The sequence below is a fragment of the Fundulus heteroclitus genome, unplaced genomic scaffold (assembly GCF_011125445.2).
Source record: "Fundulus heteroclitus isolate FHET01 unplaced genomic scaffold, MU-UCD_Fhet_4.1 scaffold_53, whole genome shotgun sequence".
Taxonomy (NCBI): Eukaryota; Metazoa; Chordata; class Actinopteri; order Cyprinodontiformes; family Fundulidae; genus Fundulus; species Fundulus heteroclitus.
The window spans coordinates 1,255,804-1,276,657 of NW_023396956.1; the positions used below are offsets into that span (position 1 = coordinate 1,255,804).

General features: G+C 45.1%; 2 protein-coding genes across 2 annotated transcripts; both read left to right on the forward strand.

Annotated features, from left to right (window-relative positions):
• The first annotated feature begins 800 nt into the window (after positions 1–800).
• LOC105916526 (cobalamin trafficking protein CblD-like) lies at positions 801–2,194 on the forward strand. The gene has a single exon (XM_036132719.1). The coding sequence runs from the start codon at positions 1,136–1,138 to the stop codon at positions 1,943–1,945; it is 810 nt and encodes a 269-aa protein (XP_035988612.1). The 5' UTR covers positions 801–1,135; the 3' UTR covers positions 1,946–2,194.
• A 9,359-nt stretch (positions 2,195–11,553) lies between these two features.
• slc40a1 (solute carrier family 40 member 1) lies at positions 11,554–20,150 on the forward strand. Its single transcript, XM_012851066.3, has 8 exons — positions 11,554–11,885; positions 11,973–12,040; positions 12,825–12,984; positions 13,132–13,247; positions 14,943–15,069; positions 15,614–15,856; positions 15,981–16,610; positions 17,626–20,150. Exons 1-8 carry the CDS (start codon positions 11,849–11,851, stop codon positions 17,940–17,942), a joined length of 1,698 nt encoding a protein of 565 aa, XP_012706520.2. The 5' UTR covers positions 11,554–11,848; the 3' UTR covers positions 17,943–20,150.
• The last annotated feature ends 704 nt before the right edge of the window (positions 20,151–20,854 follow it).

A 20,854-nucleotide genomic window follows, 5' to 3' on the forward strand; every position in this document is an offset into this window, starting at 1 on the left:
TCAGCGCGGCCGCCATCTTGGATAGGTCTCTCCCGCGACCCCAATGCATTTATTTCTACCGAGGAAGCTTTTGACCAACTAAATAAATCATAACTCTTAAAATTTTTGCCCAATATTCACACGGTTTGGTTTGTTAGAAATGTCAGCGATGTGGTTATAATACAGGACGCTGTTATACATGAAAAAGCACGTTTTATTGCTGAAATGCGTTGTTTAAACAACGTATTTCATAAATTTACGCTCTTATGTTAATGTATAAATAGGTGATTTCATACTGAAATACTTTGTTTTACGCTATTTAACAAAGGCAGACATGTGGTATGACATATTAAATATGTAAATAAATACATGCTTTTATGCTGAAATACTTTATTTTATGCTCTTAAAGAGACAGGTGGTGTTACAAATCAATAAAAGTATAAATTCATACATTTTATATTTTGATAAAGAAACAAGTTGGATTGCTCATTTAAATGTATTTCACTCTCACATGTACAATTCTGAACCCTCTTCATACACTAACAATAATTTCTAGTTTCAGTAGTTATTCCCTGCAGAAAGATGTTTTCTCTGTGTTTACTCCCGTTGGCTCCTTGACCCGAGACCCTTCCAAGATGGCGGCACTGCAGGATGCGCTCCAGGCTTCTATGTACACAATGTCTATGTTCATGTCGCTGGATCGTCACAAGGTGAAGTCATCGCCATATTGTGATAGGCAACACACGCGGAAAGCTGTGCGGTCTACACTAAATTCCCTTAAAGTCCATTTAAGGGACATTAGTGTAGAACGGCGGCTGTCTGCGGCGGAGGGATACACACCGGACCAGCCAGCCGCTGCGTCAGTTCAGCCCAGTTTGGTTTAATCGAGATAAATATGGCGACACATCTAAGAACTCCAACCAACTCTTTGGATGAAAGGTGCGGAGTTTGTGCTCCAAACCGCCAGGGGGCGATTAATCCAACTGGATATCAACCGCTCAGGTGAAGAAGCAGCAGGTCGGAAATGCGCATGTGCAAGCGGAAGTTTACATGACAGGAGAGTTTACAAGGACGCGAGTTTTTGTGATTTAAATAAAAGCACGACGAAGAATCATTAGGGGAAAAGGTACTCCTGTGCGGGCAGCGGTTCGGTAGCATGGCCTGTCTGAGTCCGGTTCTGTGTGGCGGAACCAGGCTGATCAGGTACCTTCCCGGGATCAACGTGCTGGTTCACAGCATGGCTGCGCACAGGTCCGAGTCCGCAGCGGCATCCTGCGCGGTGAGGAGCTCCGGTCCGCCCAGATTCAGACCAACTGGATCCGACCAGAACCTCCTGGACCTTCACCTGTCTGACCCAGCGGGAACACAGCGCCCCCTGGAGGCAGAAGGAGAGCACTACAGGCTCCCAGCCTTCCAGATAACCGGGGGGCTGCCAGGAGAAGATGGATCCCAGGAGGTTCTTCCTCCTCCTCCTCTTCCTCCTCCTCAGCTTTCCGGCTCTGACTCCAGGGTGGAGTGCGCCGTGCTCTCCTGCCCGGAGTCTCTCAGGAAAGATTTCCTCTCCATGTTCCCAGAAGCGCCCTCCTCTGACATGATGATCATCACGGTGACCCAGAGGACCCAGAATGACATGACGTCATGGAGCGCTGCTGTGGAGCAGGAGAGGGAGCAGCTGCTGGAGAGGTTCGTCCAGGGAGCCCAGGAGATCTGCCTGGCCCTGCAGGTCGCAGGCTTCTGGGCCGACTTCATCGAGCCTTCCTCTGGCCTGGCCTTCTTCGGCTCCTACACCAACAACACGCTGTTTGAGACGGATGAGCGATACGCTCAGCTGGGCTTCCACCTGGAGGACCTGGGCTGCTGCAGGGCGATCCGGCACCGCCTCTGGGGAACGCACGTCTTCGTTGGCTCCATCTTCACCAGCGCCCCGTCCAGAGCCTTCATCCTGGAGAAGCTCCACAGCATCTAAACAGACAGACAGACCCAAGAACAGAACTGATCCCTCTCTCTATTTGACTTTAGAAATGTCACAGAAATATGTGAAATCTAAGAAAAGTGAAATAAATGTTTGCTTTAAGAGAAAATGGGGGGGGAAAAAAAACTTGATTTGCTCAATCCACCAGTTTTGTTCACTTTTTCTAAGGTGTTCTGTGATTTATTAAGGATGTGGAGGTAAAAAAAAAGTGTCAGAATTCAATAAATAAGCTATTTACTTAAATGTGTCCTTAATTATTAAAATTGTTAGGAAGAACACAATTCAATAAATGAATATTCTTTTAAAATGTGGTTTACAGAGAGTGCTTATTCTCATTAGCCTTCCCCATCAGACAGTGGGCGGAGCTAACAGCTCTAATTAATACAACTGGTCTAAACTTGCTGTGGATTTTAACAGATTAGATTTTAAGGGTTTGTCTGATGAGACTAATTCCTATTTGAAATCACCTATTAGTGTCTTTTCACTTAGAAACCTTAATAATGTGACTTCCAGTGTTTATAAAATCTTTACATTTTTAAAAACAAACTCAATCCATTTTGAAAAGCTATACAAGTTGTTCAAAATAAATAATTATTACCACAATAGTCCCATCCACAGTTATTCTTAAACCTTTAACTTGACCAGAGAGTCAGGGAAAATTAAATTAATAATCTATGTTCAAAAGGGATACACATAAATGTACATTTGTCACATTTGTCTTAGCTAAAACAACTAAACTAAAACATTTGATGTTATTATATTGCCGTTGAATTTGTTAATTGTTCTGCAAACAGAATAAGTTTTTAAGGCCGGTTCACACGGCAGGACAATTAGTCAATTCTTAGGAAGACAAACTGATAAGAAGTTTGTTAGAAAGAGAGAGAGTTTCAAAAATTGGTACTCTACTAAAGGTCATGAAACCAACTAAACAAAACAGTTTATACTATAATTTCTACTGTTTTATTTCTGTATTTTTACCAACAAAAGCTACATTGGGTTTAGAAGTTGGATGGGGCGAGATATTTTTGATCTTTTTAAACATCAACCACATGTTTAACTGAGAAATTCAGATCCCTGAGAAGAACTTTAGCAGTTCCTAAGTATGAGCAGAAAAAGGAACATTAGTTTACAGGATGTGAGTCGGTGGTGTAACCTGATGGACTCACGTCTGCTCGGCTCTGTTAAAGATCTGCTGCTGTGTTTGGGACACGGTTCTGTTGATGACCCGGTTGGGGCAGAACTGCAGCTGTTGGACAGACAGACTCATGTTGGACTCTAGAACGCTTTGGTCTTCAGAGGAGGTCCTGGTCCAGTCAGTGACTGAAGGTGCCGGGTGGCCCTGGCTGCAGAACACGGCCAGGTAAGTTTACCTGTTGCACATTTCAGTAACAAGACGATTCAAAGAGCTGAACATGAACAGAACATGAGAAAATAAAGCAACAGAAAGCACATTACAGTGGAATAGTAGCAGCAGGTCCCGTCCAGGCAGCCATGCTTGTTGAGTGTTTTTCTAACCATCATGAACTTTAATGTTTAGCGTGCTTACCGAGGCCTGCAGACCTGCTTTGAGTTAAGCTCCACCCACTGCTATAGCTTTTGGGAAAATACACTAGTTGTAGCACTCTTGTTTAACTTCTTTTGGATGATATTGCAGCTTTGGACCCTAGCTGTGGCCAGACTAGCACCTCCAGCCCAGGAGGAGCAGCTCCTGTTATCCTCCCTCTGCGTCCTTTAGCCTGTTTTCCTGGTCACTCCTGTGTTGACTCGCCTGCAGCGGGTCAAACGCCGGGCTGGACCGGCCCGTCTGGTGCGCTGCCCGCGCAGCTGCAGAGCGCTATTGATCGGAAACAGCTGTCAGATGTTTGCTGTCTGCTGTCCCTGGAAGAAGGGCCGTCATTTTGGGAAAGGTGGCCACGCCGTCACGGCCAGACGGTGACCTTTGATGTTTATTGTTCTGCGCTGGAGTCGGTAGGCACATATCAAAGTCTTAGGGCCCAGATGTCCCCAGAGACAAAGAGACCGCAGCGCTGGAGCGTTTTAAAACGGGTGAAGGTGATCATAACCACCGGCACGGACCTTTGGGGACCTCAGAGGGCCGCTTTGAGCTCGGTTTGAGCTCGGTTTGAGCTCGGCTTGAGCTCGGCTTTGGTAAACGGTCAAAGAGCTCGGCTCTGAAACGCCTCACGGCTCTATAGCAACAGCTGGAAAGAGCTTGGCTCACACATGAAGAATAGATGGAAAATTGTTGATATCCTCCACCTGGATCTGTCCTTTATCTGCGGAGCGTGAGCGTGAGGCCGCAGCAGGACAGTCACTCTCATATTTTTATCCATCGGGGATAAATTTAGCCCCGGTAAACACAGCTTGTTGTGCAGCAGACGCAGGCGGACAGACCTGCAGCTGAAAATAACAGAGCAGCCGTCTGACCGCTGATGACAGCCAGCTGAGCCCGGCGGGCTGACACACCGGCCCACTAATCTGTTTGCACGGCCTCGGTCTGTGTGCAGGCTTCCACGGGGCTCACGGCTCTGTTTGGGCCCTGAATAGATCACAAAGACACTCATGAGCCTATTGTTGTCTCTGCGCTCAAAATACCTGCGTGTGCTGCTCAGAGCTGCAGGTTGTGCTCCCTCATGCCATGAGACAGCACCCAGAGGTCCGTCCGCCTCGCTTCTATCATCATTTACAGCCGCCGCATGTGGCCACGCACCGTTTGCTCATTTACAATACAACTTTATTTATAAAGCACTTTAGAGACAACACCGATGAACAAAGAGCTGTACATTCATAAAATACCCTTACCACCTACAGCAAGTGAAAATACAATAAAACTATCACCAATTAATAAAAAATCAGACTAATAAAACTAATGAAATAAAAACAAAAACTTCTCAAACTGAGTTAAAAGCCAAGGGTAAATAACTGTGACGCCTTTAATTCGTCATGGCCAGCCTGAATCGGAGAGTTTCTGTAAAATCGTGCAGATAGGAGGAACCTTAAGAAAACCGACTTCAGAGTCTAAAATAGATGTTCAACGTTTAAAAACTGTCCTTTCTTCTACTAAAAGAACAAACCCAGCGTTGCCTTAAACTATAATCAACAGTTTAGCAGATAACCGTGAAGTTAAGCTCACTGTTAGGGCAATTTGCCAAAATACACAATTTATCTCCGTTTATTTAGTTGAATTATGGCACAATACTAAAGATCACAGTTTGCCACAACAGGAAACACGTCTTTGGGTCCAAGGTGATTTCATAAAGCTGGAAACCCAGAATTTCTTTGCATGGGATGCAGTTTTCCTTCAAAAACACATTGAAATGGGACAAAAGGAAGTTTAAGGCCTTTAAAAAATGATCTCCAACAGGAACAGAAAAGCAAATGCAGTTTAAAGACCTGACCTGACAGATGCTTCAGCTGGTGTTTGTGTCTGTCCTGAGGCTGCAGGGGTTGGTGGTTCAAAACTCAGTCTGAGCCCAGATTGTTGCCCGTGGGTCAAAAGCAGAGAAACATTTCTCTTCTGTGAGGATAGGAAGGAAAATCTGTGTCTGTCATCGGCCGTTGGTCACATTTTCAGCTCACAGGTGTTTGGGAATCACTTTGTGGGAGTTAGAGTTTCTGCATGGAGTCGATGAAAGATGTGGGAAAAAGTTCTTCCTCTCCGGTTCTGGACGAACCGGACCAGAATTAGTGAGAAATCAGAAAAAGTCCAAAGAAAAACTTTGAAACAGATTCAGAAACCCTGGAGAGCCGGTGAGAGGAGATCATGAAGAAACTGGAGCTAAGTCGTGATTTCTTTTTAGTTTTTGACTGACAGCTCTGGATAAGCGGCCACTTTATTAGGTACACCCAGCTGGTACCGGGTTTGGACCCAATCGTCCTGCCTGATTGGTGCCAAAGATTCAACAAGGTGGCCGAGACGTTCCTGAGAGGTTCTGGTCCGTATTGACGTGATGAAGCTGCAGGCTGAGAACCTCCTCTGGACTGAGATGTGCTGAATGTGGAACCTTCAGCAGGAACCAGTGTCACACTTTTCAGTTCTGTTTTTTTTTTTTTTTTTTGGACTCCTGCATGATGGCACATTGTTATTATTGCTGAGTCAGGTTTAAAGCGTCTCTCTGCAGCTCCAGTATTGTCTATATTGTTCTCCTCTGGTTCTGAACCGGTCCGACATGAGGAGGAGCATGACCTGAACAACTGCATTCACAGCAACGACTTCTTCACTGCAAAAACGGAACTTAAAATAAGTAAAATGTTCTTAAAGTGAGTGCATTTGTCCTTGATTTGAGCAGGTAAATAAGTTTTTTTGCCATTTTGACTCCTAAAATAAGGTAGTTAGACATCCTGCACTTGAAACAAGATGATGGAGATAAGTTGCTGCTATTTTAAGTGCAAAACTCTTATTCCATTGGCAAATCATCTTATTTACCTGCTCAAATCAGGGACAAATGCACTCACTTTAAGAACATTTTACTTATTTAAAGTTACGTTTTTGCAGTGTTTCTGTGACTCTGCAGGGAATTTTCTTTATCTTAGCTGTCTGGTAATCTGACGTTGAAAAATCGCCCCTGAACTTTCTGCACGTCAGTTCTTTGTGAACCTGGAGCCCTGACCCCCCCCCCCCCCCCCCCCCCCCCCCTCAGGGCTTTCAGGACAGAACAGGTATTATCTTCAGTCAGACCAGGCCCCAGAGCACTAAGCAGTTTTCTGTTGTTTGTAAGAAAGCAGGAAAGCAGCAGCTTTAGTTGTGCTGCAGCAAATAAAAACTTTGCACATTGCAGGACAATAAGAACACTTTTGGATGCATGAAGTTTCCAGAATCCACTATTTGGTCATTTAGAGTTAAAGTCTTTAGGAGTTTGAACTCTTGTTTGTTATTCTGGGGGAAATGTTGCACTTGTGCTGACTTTAGCCGTAAATCTGCAGACGAAAGACAAAGAGAATGTGGAGGCCGCGCCTCCTCGCTTGTTTGTCCCCGAGGGAGAACTGAAACATGCCAGAGAGCTTTTTTTTTTTTGTTGCTTTCACAACATGACAGGGATGGCCTGTCAAAGAGACGGGATCAGCCTGGAAGGTTTGTGACTTTTAGCTTTAAAACAACATCAGCGTACAGGTAAGTCAGAAACCTGTTCCTGAACACGTGGAAACCACAGAGAAGCAGCAACACAATGCTGCCCAGGGTTTGTGGGCATTATTCATCCCTGACTATCCTAAATCACCTCCTTGAACAATAGAGACGGTTTCATCTTGGACAAAAAGCAGCAGGAGTCCCTTTCTGCTGATGGGATCCATGTGATCCGTCGCTCCTTGTGTCCTCACAGTGTTTATTACTTTAATGCTTCAGGAGCAGCTCTCCTGCTGCAGCGTGTAATTACACCTCTGATTCGCTCCTGTTGACAAACGGCCCATAAATGCAAGTCATCCGAATGTGAGCTTTACGTGCATTTTTCCCTCTTTCACCCCCTTTTCTCAGTAAACAGCTTCACCTGAAAGGTTAAAAATGTGCAAGGTTGAAATACGCTACATAATTGAAATAATACGGCAGGACATTTAAAATATATTTAACTGGGATTTGAGATGGTGAGCCTGTGAAAACTCTGGCTGGATTAATTTTAATGTAATTCAATTATTTTTCTATTACACATTTAAAGTTAGAATTTATTTTATTAGTATTTTTCCATTTTTTTTTATTTTATACCATTTTTTATTGGATTTATTTCAGTTACTTCTCTAATACGTTGGTTAATTAAATTATCCCAAAATGCAGCGTCATGAACACTAATTATCTTTGTCGTGTCACAGAATAAATCCTATGAAACACGAGACCGCTGTTACAGAAGGCAGACCGTGATGATGTTTATTGGCTACCAGCGGAGCATCCTGACAGTTAAAGTATTCTTAAAAAGGACAGTTCTGCTCCTCTAACTCACAAAAAGAACATTTTTATCCTGCTACAGAAATAAATCTGCAGTCTCTCCAGCGAAAGACCCTCAAATCTGACTCAGGCCCAGAAATCGCCTTGATGCTCTGAGATGACGCGTCATTAATTATTGGCACCTTCCTTCTGAGAAATGGTGCCATCTCTTTAAACTTTAAGCACCATCTGAGCCTCTCTGTGTTTTCTGAATGAAACTCTAGACTTCCTGCCTGCAGTAACGGGCCTTGATTTTCCTGCTCCATGTTTACCGGATCACCTTTTCTCTCTCCGCCGTGCTCCACCTTCACCTCTGTGAGGCTCATGAACCTCTGACCGCGCTGAGAAACATCAGGATGACAAGCAAAGGTTGCAGGATTAATGCAGAATTACTGTTATCTACATGAAAAGTTTATATTTAAATATCAATTGAGGTAGCGCTATGGTTATACAACGTTTATTTTTGCCAAAAAACTTGTTAATGCACTGGATTATTACTTTATTTTTGACCTTTTTTGTTTTTAGCTGAGACAAAAGAACAAATTAGCCGTGGAAAACATGCCTGTGGATTTATTTCATTCGATGGGTTGAATAGAGTCAAATAAACGACAAATGCTTTAAGATTCTGGGCAGAAAAAGAACAAAAAATACACAAAAAACATTTATGAGATAAGTAAAGAAAACATTAATTTGCATTAATATTCTTTTTACATTTAAAATAAAGTCCAGAAACAGTTTTTGTTTGTTTTATTTTTTATATTTAGCATTTTCTTCTAAAAGTTGTGTTTTTCTGTACATAACTGACAGAATCAGGATAAATAAGTAAAGACCAAAGAAGCAACAAAGATGAAGGTAAAGTTGCTGACAGTCTTCCTGCTTCGTTCTTCCGTAATGCAACAGGTCCCTCATCCATACACAAACACACAAAAACTGCGTTATTGTAAATAGTTTTCTTTCCCCAAAAAAATAACTTTATAAGTTTTTTTCTTTGCAAAAATTGTCTTACTGTGAACCAGTGCTTGGTAATATTACCTGTAAAGTCAAGTCAAACCTGTGCATACTGTAGATTTTACCTTTAACCTATAAAGAAATAAAGTGCTCCTGTGACAAAACAGCCAACATCCAGATTTTCTGACCCAGATTACAGAAATTCTGACTCAAATACAAATAAAAGAATGGAAACAGACAATTTCACCGGCTGTTGGTGCCGTAACCTCTTTACCTTCACAGCTTTGGTTGTTTCGTACGCCGATCCATCGGATCTCGTTGTACAGCCTCACAATTCGTCATGCTTCTCCATTCTTCTTACTTCAAAAGCATCCACTACCAGCAGGAAATGTCCACTTGCTGCCTGATACAGTAAATCTGTGGGTTTCCTGAGGGAAAAAGCTGAATTTAAGTCTTTGAAGGGTTCCAGATGCTTAACGCGATCCTGCTGCTTCGTTTAAAACCAGTCTGGATCGGTTTGGGACCATGGTTCTGTCGGAGCGCCCCGATCTGTCCAGGTTTCAACCATCTAGCTGCTGATTTGAGGAGCATCTGAAGAACTGCGTAAATATTACACCAGTACTGCGTGTGGTAAAACATCCCCTCAGTATGATGCTGCCAGCACCGTGTTGGACAGTTTGTAGGTTTTAGCCTCGCCTCCCAAACTGTAACCAAACCGCTCCGTCTGGTCTGACCATGAAGATATTCTCCAGACCCAGGCCTGAGGCCTCGTCCACATAGGCTGCTGTAAGTTATAGCTCAGCTTTATTTTGGAGCAGGGGGTCCTCTCTGGTGGAACTGACCCCAATGAGGACAATGACGCTGGTGTTCCAGCACTTCCTGGGATCCTGGGTCGTTCCTGAACATCCTAACCAGTTGACCTCCACCTGAGGGAGGGCAGTCTGTGTCCCATCCTCTGGCAGATGTCATCATAAAGCTGTAATCCTTTTACTCACTTCATAATTGAAAAATGCATAGATCAGTTAAACATGTGGCTATTCACTTAAGTATAAAAGGCCATCTTGGAACATGTAATTCTAGCACGGTTACTCTGGCCAATAATCCTTCATTTATCCACTTAGGGACTGATTGACAGAGATTGGCTGCTTCTTTAGAGGTAAACATGTTAATAGTGTCATCTGAAGGTAAAGATGACATCAAGCAGGAAAAGAAAATGACTAAAACTAAGTCGTCTGTCTTTTATGGATTTAAATAATATAACAAATCAATGATTTACCTGTTTGTTAAAGAGCTGATGAGATGCACACTGGGCTAATAAGTAGTTTTTTATTCCAAGTTTCATTATGTTTCACCAGCTCTGCTGTCAAATTGAATTTTTAGGTCAAAGTGGTCAAACCTTTAGTCGTGGTTCTGGTGGACTTGTCTGCTCACATATTTTGTCCCGTCTTGACTGCAGGTAAAGTGATTTATTTTCCAGGGGTGTGGACTGTGACTTGATGACTTGACTCAAGTCAGATTTGGTGAGTTGACCAAGACTTACTACTTGACTTGGACTTGAAATCACTTGATGCCCTCATTTAAATCAGAAATTGGGTCAAGGAGCCAATCCCTGCTGCAAGCAGAGTCAGGTCCCCCTAAACAAGTCACCCGTCCACTGGAGGTCTGAACCCCTCACCTAACCTAACCTAACCTAACCTAACCTAACCTAACCTAACCTAACCTAACCTAACCTAACCTAACCTAACCTAACCTAACCTAACCTAACCTAACCTAACCTAACCTAACCGTAGAGCTAACCGGATGCATAAACACTAGAAGTGCGCATAAGCAGCCAGCAAGAGGAAACTAACCAGGAACGATCACTGGCGTTACATGACCATGTCAGGATGATTGGCATATGGGACAACCAATTAAGGTGATACGCCCAGAACCCGAGGGACAGAGGAGAGCAGGACCAAAACTTTGACCAGAGCAGGGATTGGTCAGTTTTTACAGGCCTGCAGCTCCCACAGAGATTTAATTTTTTGTTTTTATTTCTTTTTATGAATAGATGATGTATTAACTAGTGTCAGGATGGAAGGATGGTTTCACCCAGTATAACAGAAACAACTGTAGCTTTAACATGTGACTTTGGAAGTAAAGACTGTTTGATTTGTTTACTAAACAACAAAAAGACATCCTGGAAAATATATTTCCATTCCTGGTTACTCTTGGTTAATCTATAACTGGCCTTTTTTTTTAAATCAAAGCTAAAAACTTATATTTCCCCAGGACTTTTTAATACTTAAAACTGGCCCCTCAGTTCCATGTACCTTGTTGGATTTATTTAGTTTAATTGATCTTGGTGTAACGTTTGTTTTTCTTTGGTTTTTTACTTTACTTCATCTTCATGTGTGTTTTTGTTGTCATGTCTTGATTTTATAAAGCAGTTTTGTCGCCGTACTTGTGACGGGACTGATCATTTATTCATTATGGGTCTTTTTTAAACAGCGACCGGCTCGTTTTAGAGGTAAACATGTTGTTAATGGAGCCCCAGGCTGTAAATAAAAGTCACCAAACCTGAACAGAAACCGACTAAACCGGTTTTCTCTGTCTTCTGATCCACTAACACCGCTTAAGGTGAAGATGTGGTCCGCCATCTTTTTTTCCCCTTTTTTTCCGTTAAAGCTGGCATTATGAGCGCGTGCGGTGGGCGCGCGCACATGTAAATTAGGCCAGGTCACGTGACGGCGTGGGTATAAAGCGCCGCGACGTAAACAGAGCAGCAGAGACGAGCGGAGCAACGGTCGGAGCAGCGGTTCTGTCCCCGGTCTGTTGTGGGTCCAACCCGTCCGGTACCACATAAGATCATTTCTTTCCAACTTCAGCTACAGTGTTAGCTAAGTTCGGAAGGGAGAAACGGGGAGAAACGTCGCGTTTTCTTTAGTTGTTTTTATTTTTCCTCTCTCGCTGCCGACGGTTGAATGCAGAGATAGCCGAGGGTCGACCTCCTTTATCAGCACAAAAGAAGGAAAAATAAGCCCTAAAGACGCTTTAAAATGGAAACTACTGCACCCAAGAAGAAGACATGCACCGGTGAGCTATAATGCACGTCATGTCACGGTAATAACTAATAATAAAAGCTGTATAATTAGTTTTGATCATGTGAAATGATCTTTGCAGAATCCATCCGGGATTTCTTCACCTCGGCTAAGTTTCTTATTTACATGGGCCATGCCCTGTCAACATGGGTGAGTACGGCAGAAACACGGCCTGTCCGGGGAATATTGTCTATTTATGCAACAATATAACTGCATTTAGAGCTAAATAAATGTGGTTAGGCTCACAGGAAGCACAGATCTGCTCTCATTGTTCATGCAGTCTGGAAAAAGGAATTTATTTCTTATTATATCATATCAAAAAAAACTCTTTAAAATAAAGGTCTATCTATCTTTATGTAGATTACCTTAATTTACCTTAAAATTGCAATTTAAGTTTTGGTCCCAGACAGCTTTGTGTCTTTTTTTGTCCTTTATAAAGAAGAAAAAACAATCAAGCTTTTGTCCTTTAGAGCCTCTGCGTTAGGAACGTTTGTTCCTGGGTCGGTTCTGGTTTAGATGGCAAACAAAAAAATGAAGCTCCTGTTGTTTTGCATTTTGTCCCAAACATAAATAATCTGCAGAAGCAACTAATCTGTAAAGAATCTGTTCTCAGTGTAGGTGAACCGTTCAGATCTGATAACTTTATATATATATATATATATATATATATTATATATATTTATTTATTTGGGTCGTTTTCAGGTAACGATTCCTTTAGTTGCCGTAAGGAGCAGGAGAAAAACTCATTATATCCTGATAAAATGGACTTTAGCTTGAACGTATAGTTTTAAGATGTGTGAAGCAGGCTTTTAATGGTAGAAATGGGATTCATGTAAAGATAAATAGATAAAACCGATGTAGGAAGTGGAGCTTGTGGGAATGTTTGGGTTTTTGAGAGGATTCGTTGTAACGGGAATGTCTGAAACCCTTCCAGGGGGACCGGATGTGGAACTTTGCGGTGGCGGTGTTCCTGGTGGAGCTCTACGGGAACAGCCTGCTCCTCACGGCCGTGTACGGCCTGGTGGTGGCCGGCTCCGTGCTCCTGCTGGGGGCCAACATCGGCAACTGGGTGGACAGGAACCCCAGACTGAAAGGTAAAGCAGCAGCGGCTGATCCGGCTCCTGGGGGGGGGGGGATGGGCCGTCAGCGCACGGCCCCCCCGCCCCCGCCTCCGCTCGGCAGCGCTGTGAAGGGAGTGGGTCAGAGCGGTGTCCCTGATGCTGATGCCGGTGTCTCCACAGTGGCCCAGACCTCGCTGCTGGTCCAGAACAGCTGTGTCATCGTGTGCGGCGTCCTCCTCATGCTGGTCTTCCACTTCAAGGGACAACTGGTGGAGCTCTACGACGGATGGATTCTGGTAAGAGCCCCAAAGCCGCCGTTGCTTCATGCTGCTTCGACCAGCTCGCCGTGCTGCAGCACTCTGACCTCAGGGTTTAAACTCCACTGATACAAACTCCCACATCAATAGGATTTATGGCTGTTCTGACTGGATCACCTCCAGCTCAAACTTATGATCTCACATTTAAACGGAGCTAAAACGTAGATGGAGCCGCGTCGGCCGTCCTGAGCGCTGCACCGTTGGGACCTGGTCCCGGTAGGAGCTGCAGGACTGCTGACTCAGCAGCCGGCCTGCAGAAACAAAGGCGGCCTGTCCGTCTGCCGGCTGAAAGGGGGGGGGGGGGTTGTGGAGCGCCAGCTGGTGTGGGGCTATTGGTGGAGAAAGCGGAGTGAAACTGGAGATAGAGCGGCTGGTGGAGGGCTGTCCAGTCAGCAGGTTGTTCATGTGACTCGGAGGAAAATCCTCCTCCTTATCCGGGCCTGCTGAGGGATTTCTGCTGCTGTGCCGATCAGACGGAGCTGATGTGGAAACGTGTTTTACTGCGTGTCAGAATGTGCCGTTTAGGTCGTTAAGCACCTTTATTATGTCGTAATCACTCCAGCTGACCTGTGAAATTCTGCTGCTGCAAAAAGCTAATTATTTACAGACAGTTATAGATTCCTTTCCAAAAAAAAGGCATCGATTCTGTTCCGTTCACAAACCCCACCTGGAGAGCAGAGCTTAGAGATTAGTTAGTAAAGTTTATTTATTTTATTCTAAAATATTTGTTTTTAATGCAGGGTTTTTAGTTCCTGAAGAAGATTTTATTTTAGAGTACAGAAGATGCATAAAGAAGTGAGTAGTAATCAATAGAGATAAGAGACTAATTCTGTGGAAAGACTGGTCGATAATTTCCTCTGCAGGTGAAAAATCCACATTTTGATGTTTCAAGCGTTCAAATGTTAACAACTAACACAGGAAGTAGCTTCATCTTCATCTTCATCTTCATCCTCCCAACCCGGACGTCCTTCTGGGGTTCAGCGCTTCCAGGCAACAGAAAAGCTTTTGCTTCTACTCATATCTTCCATTTTCCTCCAAATATAGTCACTATATCAATTTGTCTGATATTTCAAGAGACGTACGTTTACACTCTGGTTGAAAATGATCTTTTTTAGCGATGCACTGAATTTCCAGTCTCCTTTGAGATCCGAGTCGCTGATCCGAGTTAAACGAGATTTAAACCACGTGTGTTTAAACTGTCACTGATCTGTGTTCAGCTCTAAGGGCATGAAAACCTGCTGTTGCCTTATGACTTCATTCAGGTTTGTTGCGTTCAATGAATGGAGAAAAAATCTGATAGATCTGCATTAAGCATCAAGAAATATGAGCTGAACTGCGTGTTTTCCTAATACGCTGCCGCCTTAGCTTAGCGTACTAGACGTAGCGGAGGTCGGATACTTTCCCGAGGCAGACCGGAGAGAGAACATCTAGAACATGCAGATGTTCTAGATGTTTCTGCGCTTCAGTGAACGGGTTGGATCAGAGCTCCATGAATCTCCTCCTGCTCTGCACATGTTCCTGCAGACATCAGGAGGAGTTCTCTGGCTGTAGATCTGGAAAATGTCCTCAGAGTGATGCAGCCTGGCGGCTTTGTGTCTGCAGCTCGCTTTAAACCATCGCTGTCAGCGTTTGACCTTCTGTGAAACTTACTCTGAAAACATCTTCTCCTTCCAGACCACCTGCTACATTCTGGTCATCTCCATCGCCAACATCGCCAACCTGGCCAGCACGGCCACCTCCATCACCATCCAGCGGGACTGGGTGGTGGTGGTGGCGGGTCCGGACAGCAGCACGCTGGCAGGTGGGTGTTTCCGCGTCACCTTCACGTCGGCTTCAGGTGGCGCCTTATCTTCTGAGGAGGAGACTTTGGACCCAGCTGCTGACTCGCTCTCATTTTCTGCCGTTTATATCCCTGCTGCTTCCAGCTGCTCGTTCTAAGCTTTTTAAGAGATTTGCTGCCGCTGAGCTGTGAACCCGCTGACCTCCACAGAAATGGCGTCACGGTGAAATATTCTGCAAAAACGGAACTAAAAATACGTAAAATGCTCTTAAAATTAGTGTATTTTTCCTTCATTTGAGCAGATAAATAAGATGATCTGCCAATAGAATAAGATTTTTGCACTTAAAATAGGAACAACTCATCTCCATTGTCTTATTTCAAGTGCAGTATAATTAATTATCTTATTTTAGGGGTCAAAATACTCATTCCATTGGCAGATAATCTTACTAACCTGCTCAAATCTAGGACAAAAACACAAATTTTAAGAACATTTTACTTATTTTTAGATCCGTTTTTTTTTCAGCGGGAGAGTGACGGACTGACCTGAACGTGTTTCCTCTGGCAGACATGAACGCCACGGTGCGGATCATCGACCAGCTCACCAACATCCTGGCTCCCATGCTGGTGGGCCAGATCATGGCCTTCGGCTCCCACTTCATCGGCTGCGGCTTCATCTCCGGCTGGAACCTGTGCTCCATGTGCGTGGAGTACGCCCTGCTGTGGACGGTGTACCAGAAGACGCCGGCTCTGGCTGTGAAGGCCGGACAGAAGGAGCAGCAGGAGCTCAAACAGCTCAGCCCCCAGAGAGGTAAGAAGACCTCACAGTGAATGCAACCTCAGATGTTTGGGACAACCTCAGAAGACTATTATTCATCCAGATGTTTGTAGAGAGCTGTGAAGGGAATCTGTCTGAATCTCTCTGGTTCTGACAGATTGTGAGAACGGCCAGAGCCCTGAAGAGTCGTCTCAGCCGCTGATGAACGAGGCCTCGCCGCCCAACGCCTCTCCCAAAGCGCCGGGCTGCTGCGAGCAGGTGAGCAGGCCGCTGCAGACCTTCAAGGCCGGCTGGGTGGCCTACTACAACCAGAACATCTTCCTGGCCGGCATGTCCCTGGCATTCCTCTACATGACCGTCCTGGGCTTCGACTGCATCACCACGGGCTACGCCTACACCCAGGGCCTCAACGGCTCCGTCCTCAGCCTGCTCATGGGGGCCTCCGCCATCGCCGGCATCTGCGGCACCGTCGCCTTCACCTGGGTCCGCAAGAAGTGCGGCCTGATTCGGACGGGCTTCATCTCGGGCACGGCCCAGCTCTGCTGCCTGGTGCTCTGCGTCGTCTCCGTCTTCGCTCCCGGAAGCCCCTTCGACCTGAGCGTCTCGCCCTTCCAGGACCTCTACACCCACCTGATGGGGGAGCAGGTCCTGCCGGAGGCCGAGCACAGCCTCCTCGACGCGCTGGCCGGGAACGCCACCACGGCGCCGCCGGCCCTGGAGATGCCGCCCCTTCAGTCCTACATGTCTGTCAGCCTGCTGTTTGCCGGCGTCATCGCTGCAAGAGTTGGTGAGTGGCTTCCTGTGCCCGAACAGTACCGCCTTGGTCCTGGTCCCTTCTACACTTCCTCCACCCAACATGTCATCCAGACCGGTGGGTTAAAGTCTTCTAAGGAAACCCAGCAGGTTGCATCGAGTCTTTGACTGACAGCATTCACCGCTGAGCAGCCAAACCTTCCTTCAATCTTCATCACACTGCCAAAACGGAACTAAAAATAAGTAAAATTTTCTTAAAAATAGTGTATCTGTCCTTGATTTGAGCAGGTAAATAAGATGATCTGCCAATAGAATAAGATTTTTGCACTTAAAATAGGAACAATTCATCTCCATCATCTTATTTCAAGTGCAGGATGTCTAATTATCTTATTTTATGGGTCAAAATACTCATTCCATTGGCAAATGATCATATTTACCTGCTCAAATCAAGGATAAATACATTTAATTTAAGAACATTTTACTTATTTTTAGATCGGTTTCTGCAGTGCAGTTTGTCTTTGGTCTCTGGCAGCTGCTTCTTGGTCTGGTTCTCAGTCTGGTCCTTCTGCCTGACTGTGGGCTCATGAGTTCACAGTATGAACTTAAACAATGAGCAAACGCACCAAATCAGCAGCCAGAGTCCAAAGAACTTCAGATTTATTGTTTGTAGCTTCGTTTTAGAATTAAGAAGAAGGTCTTGCTGTTTGGATGGCAAATATGAAGCAATGGGGGCAAAAGATAGACGTGGAGCCAAAATCCAAACAGACGCTGATGTTCTTTAGGAAATGAGAAGTGACTGGATCTTTGTGTGTGCTGCGTTGGCACCTTCACTTCCTTTCATAATAAAAGTCTATGGACACGACTTCCTGACGTGACTCCAGCAGGAACACTGATTGCAAGGTTACGTGTCTCCTCCGGATGCCAGAGCCATATTTGCAACCTTTGATGCCAATAATGCTCCCGATTCCAGAAAGCGAGTCAGACGTTGTGTTTAATGGGCTTTAAAGGCAGATTAGGGCTAACGGTTGGTCCTTGCTTCTGTCCCACAGGCCTGTGGTCCTTCGACCTGACCGTGACCCAGCTCATCCAGGAAAATGTGATCGAGTCGGAGCGAGGCATAATCAACGGCGTCCAGAACTCCATGAACTACCTCCTAGACCTGCTGCACTTCATCATGGTGATCCTGGCCCCCAACCCGGAGGCCTTCGGCCTGCTCGTCATCATCTCCGTGTCCTTCGTGGCCATGGGTCACGTGATGTACTTCCGGTTCGCCTTCAAGAGCCTGGGCAGCCGCCTCTTCCTGTGCTGCTCGCCGGAGCAAAAGGTGGAGACGGACGACAGTCCCTCACTTCCCACCACCGTGTAGAAACCCCAACACAGAGACTCTGTCCGGGTCTCAGCCTGACCCTGCCATGCAATTATATATCCAACTAATGCAAACGCTTGTAGCTGTTAGGATCCTGATGCTCTCCACGGTCATTAACGCAGCAGCAGGGGTAGTAGACGGATCGTAGTCTCAGAAAACTAACCGGTAGCGTAACTTTAGATAAGACGGGGCCCTCCAACAGCCTCTGTCTGCGCTTATTAACACAGTCAGTAGTCTCGTCCAGGATCCGTCTCCTCCTGGCTTTAATGGACTCCATTAAAGAACCGGGGCCTTCCGGTACCTGTGAGGTCTTCTCCCGTTCGCCCGGATCGAGTCGGGAGAAGACGGTTAGGGAAGCAGGCGACTGGCCCGGTGGTGCTGCGTCTCCTCGCCTGTCGGGGAGGACGCCTCGCATTTAACCAAACATCACTGGTCTCGTTAATGGCGAAAAGGGTCTAACTATTTATTCACATCGTGCAGACGCCGGTTTTTGTACAAACTTTATCAGCAGTATTGTGTTTTCTTGCTCGTGCCAAACCAACAAGAACTCTTGCACCGCAATATCAGCTCCTAGTTACCAAAGTCTGTGTGCATCGGGGTGTGAGAGGAAGTGAGGGAAACCCGTTCTCTGTCTGAAGCAGCAGTACAACCCGAGTTCGTGTGAAGATTCCTTATTGAGATTATAGAGGAAGACAATCCTCTTCCCAGGTAGTTTAATGTTTAACTTGTTTAGAATGATTTCTGTTGTGATTGTCGTTACTCAGGCACTTTACGTGATTGACATCTGTCATTCCACCTAGCTAATCACCGGCCACTCGATCAGTTTTAGCTTCTCTTCTCTTTGCACAAGGTCGAAGCCCCGCCCTCTAACCGCCCACAGTCACGGGAGGTGGTGGAAAACACAGACAAGGCACATATTCTAACACTTATACAGCACATGTTGACCTGGAGGAACCGCACCGCTGTGGTTCACCGTGGAAGGTCTCAGTTATCCGGCCAGAGAGTTTCGTTCCTGTTGCTGGGAGGTTTAAGCTTTAAGTCAAACTTTGTTCGGTGCTGGAAAATCCTTAAACAGAATCACTTTTCTTGATGTTTCGCACACAAGGTGCAGGACTTTGTTGGAAAGGGTCTTCAGCAAGAGAACTCTGGACTTTCTGGAGATGGTTCTGATCTTTGGACTTTGGCTGCTTGATCACTTGTTCTCAGTCTAGTTTCTGTTCTCTATTACAATGAGGTCAGTGTCAGCATGTATGTGTCCAACTTATAGTCCTGTGGCAGAGCTAATTTCCCTCCTCAGTCGGCTTCTTGGGAGAAGAAATAGTAAAGAAGCAGCCTAAGTCCAAGGAACAACTTTGACAGAGCCTCAGAAAGAACCTTTAGGAGTTCTGAAAACCCAGAGAAGCTGCAGGAAGTCTGGAGATCTATTGCTTGAGACCAGTTCAGAAGAGTCTGGCTCTTTGGGGGGAAAATCTGAAGAATTTGGGAGTTTTTTAGGTAAAACTCAGACTTGGGCAGAATAATCCAGATCATCTGTGGTTTTGGGACAAAACGAGTCGATATAAGCTACTGACCAGATCAAGTCAATTGAATATTTGAATCCCAAAGGTGACTCTTATCTCTGAATAGTTTTATCCACTTTACTTAATGTTATAACACTTTATAGCTCTGCTGTGAGTACTAAATGTAGCTTTATCTGCTGCCTTTCACCGTCTGAGCGCCTCACCAGACCCTGCCTCAACAGCTGATCAACGCACATGTCCTCAGAACGGCGCCGGACTGAAGGAGTCTCCGGTCCAAGTCACTTTCTAATGTAACCTCTCAGCGAGTCCCATCCAAGAAAATCACAGACGGCCATTAACTCGTTAGTAGCATTACAACATAGACGTGCTTTAATGTAGACAAATATAAAGGGTGTGAACTGTTTGTTGTGTTTGTTTTTTTTAAGTGTTTTTATATCTTGTTGTGACGTTTCTGTGGTAATCTGTGCTTTTATTGCATTTCTTTTGAATACCCCCCACTCTAATCTGATGACCTCTTTCTTTACATAAATATGTGTGTAAATAAACTTACAGTATTGTAGTTTTCTAGTTAAGAGCGTGAAATCATAAAGAAATCAGGTTTGTTTCTATGTAAAAATCACACTCCAGTGGATGATGAGGATGTGGTTCTGCATGAGGTTTTGAAATAAAGAACAGCATTAAAAATGGACCGTGTGTTGGGTCTTCAGTATCAAAAGTGACCAAAACGGACTTCAAGGGGGACCCGGAGACAGACAGGGACCTGGTTTACCCGGTCTGAGCAGCACACGAGACAAGAACCCATCTGCAGTCATGGTGCCGCCATATATCCAGTCCATACCAGAACTTTCAGACATTTCTTTGTGTGATGTATTTACTTATTCTTAGCCAATTCGGTATATCATAAATAGAGAACAATACATGACTTTAACAAAAAAAAAAAAAATTGTCATCCAATTGGTGTGGTATAGTTACCTGACTCCGCCAGATAGATTTGCTCCGCATATCCATCTGGAAACCTTCCGTTGAAGTAATTTTGGGAAGGGGCGAAAATACTGGTAGCTGATTGGCCTATGTTGGTGATAGACGGGCCAAATGAACCAATCAGATTCGTCGTCGCTCTGTTACGAGCGACGACGAAAACACAACCACAAGCTAAGCTACTCTTGCTGCTGCAGGTAAAGGCTCGTTAGCTCAGCAAAGAAATACTCTGTAATTCCGATAAAACTTGCTCGATAGCCACGCTAACGCTAGTTTCATCGGCTGAAGCCGCCATGTTCTTTAGACTGAACTGTCGCGCTTCTCGTTGCGTCACACCTCAACCCGCCTCAAAGCCAACGCTGATTGGACGTTCGTTTGGTGAACGGCTCCAAATTTTCTTTAACGGAGGGTAGC

What these genes read in the sequence shown, in the direction of transcription:
- slc40a1 (XM_012851066.3), top strand. Translation starts at nt 11,849, where the DNA reads ATGGAAACTACTGCACCCAAGAAGAAGACATGCACCG. An exon ending in CAAGAAGAAGACATGCACCG is followed by an intron (nt 11,886 to 11,972) that starts GTGAGCTATAAT and finishes TGATCTTTGCAG; the next exon opens with AATCCATCCGGGATTTCTTC. An exon ending in CAGGAACCCCAGACTGAAAG is followed by an intron (nt 12,985 to 13,131) that starts GTAAAGCAGCAG and finishes GTGTCTCCACAG; the next exon opens with TGGCCCAGACCTCGCTGCTG.
- LOC105916526 (XM_036132719.1), top strand. Translation starts at nt 1,136, where the DNA reads ATGGCCTGTCTGAGTCCGGTTCTGTGTGGCGGAACCAGGCTGATCAGG.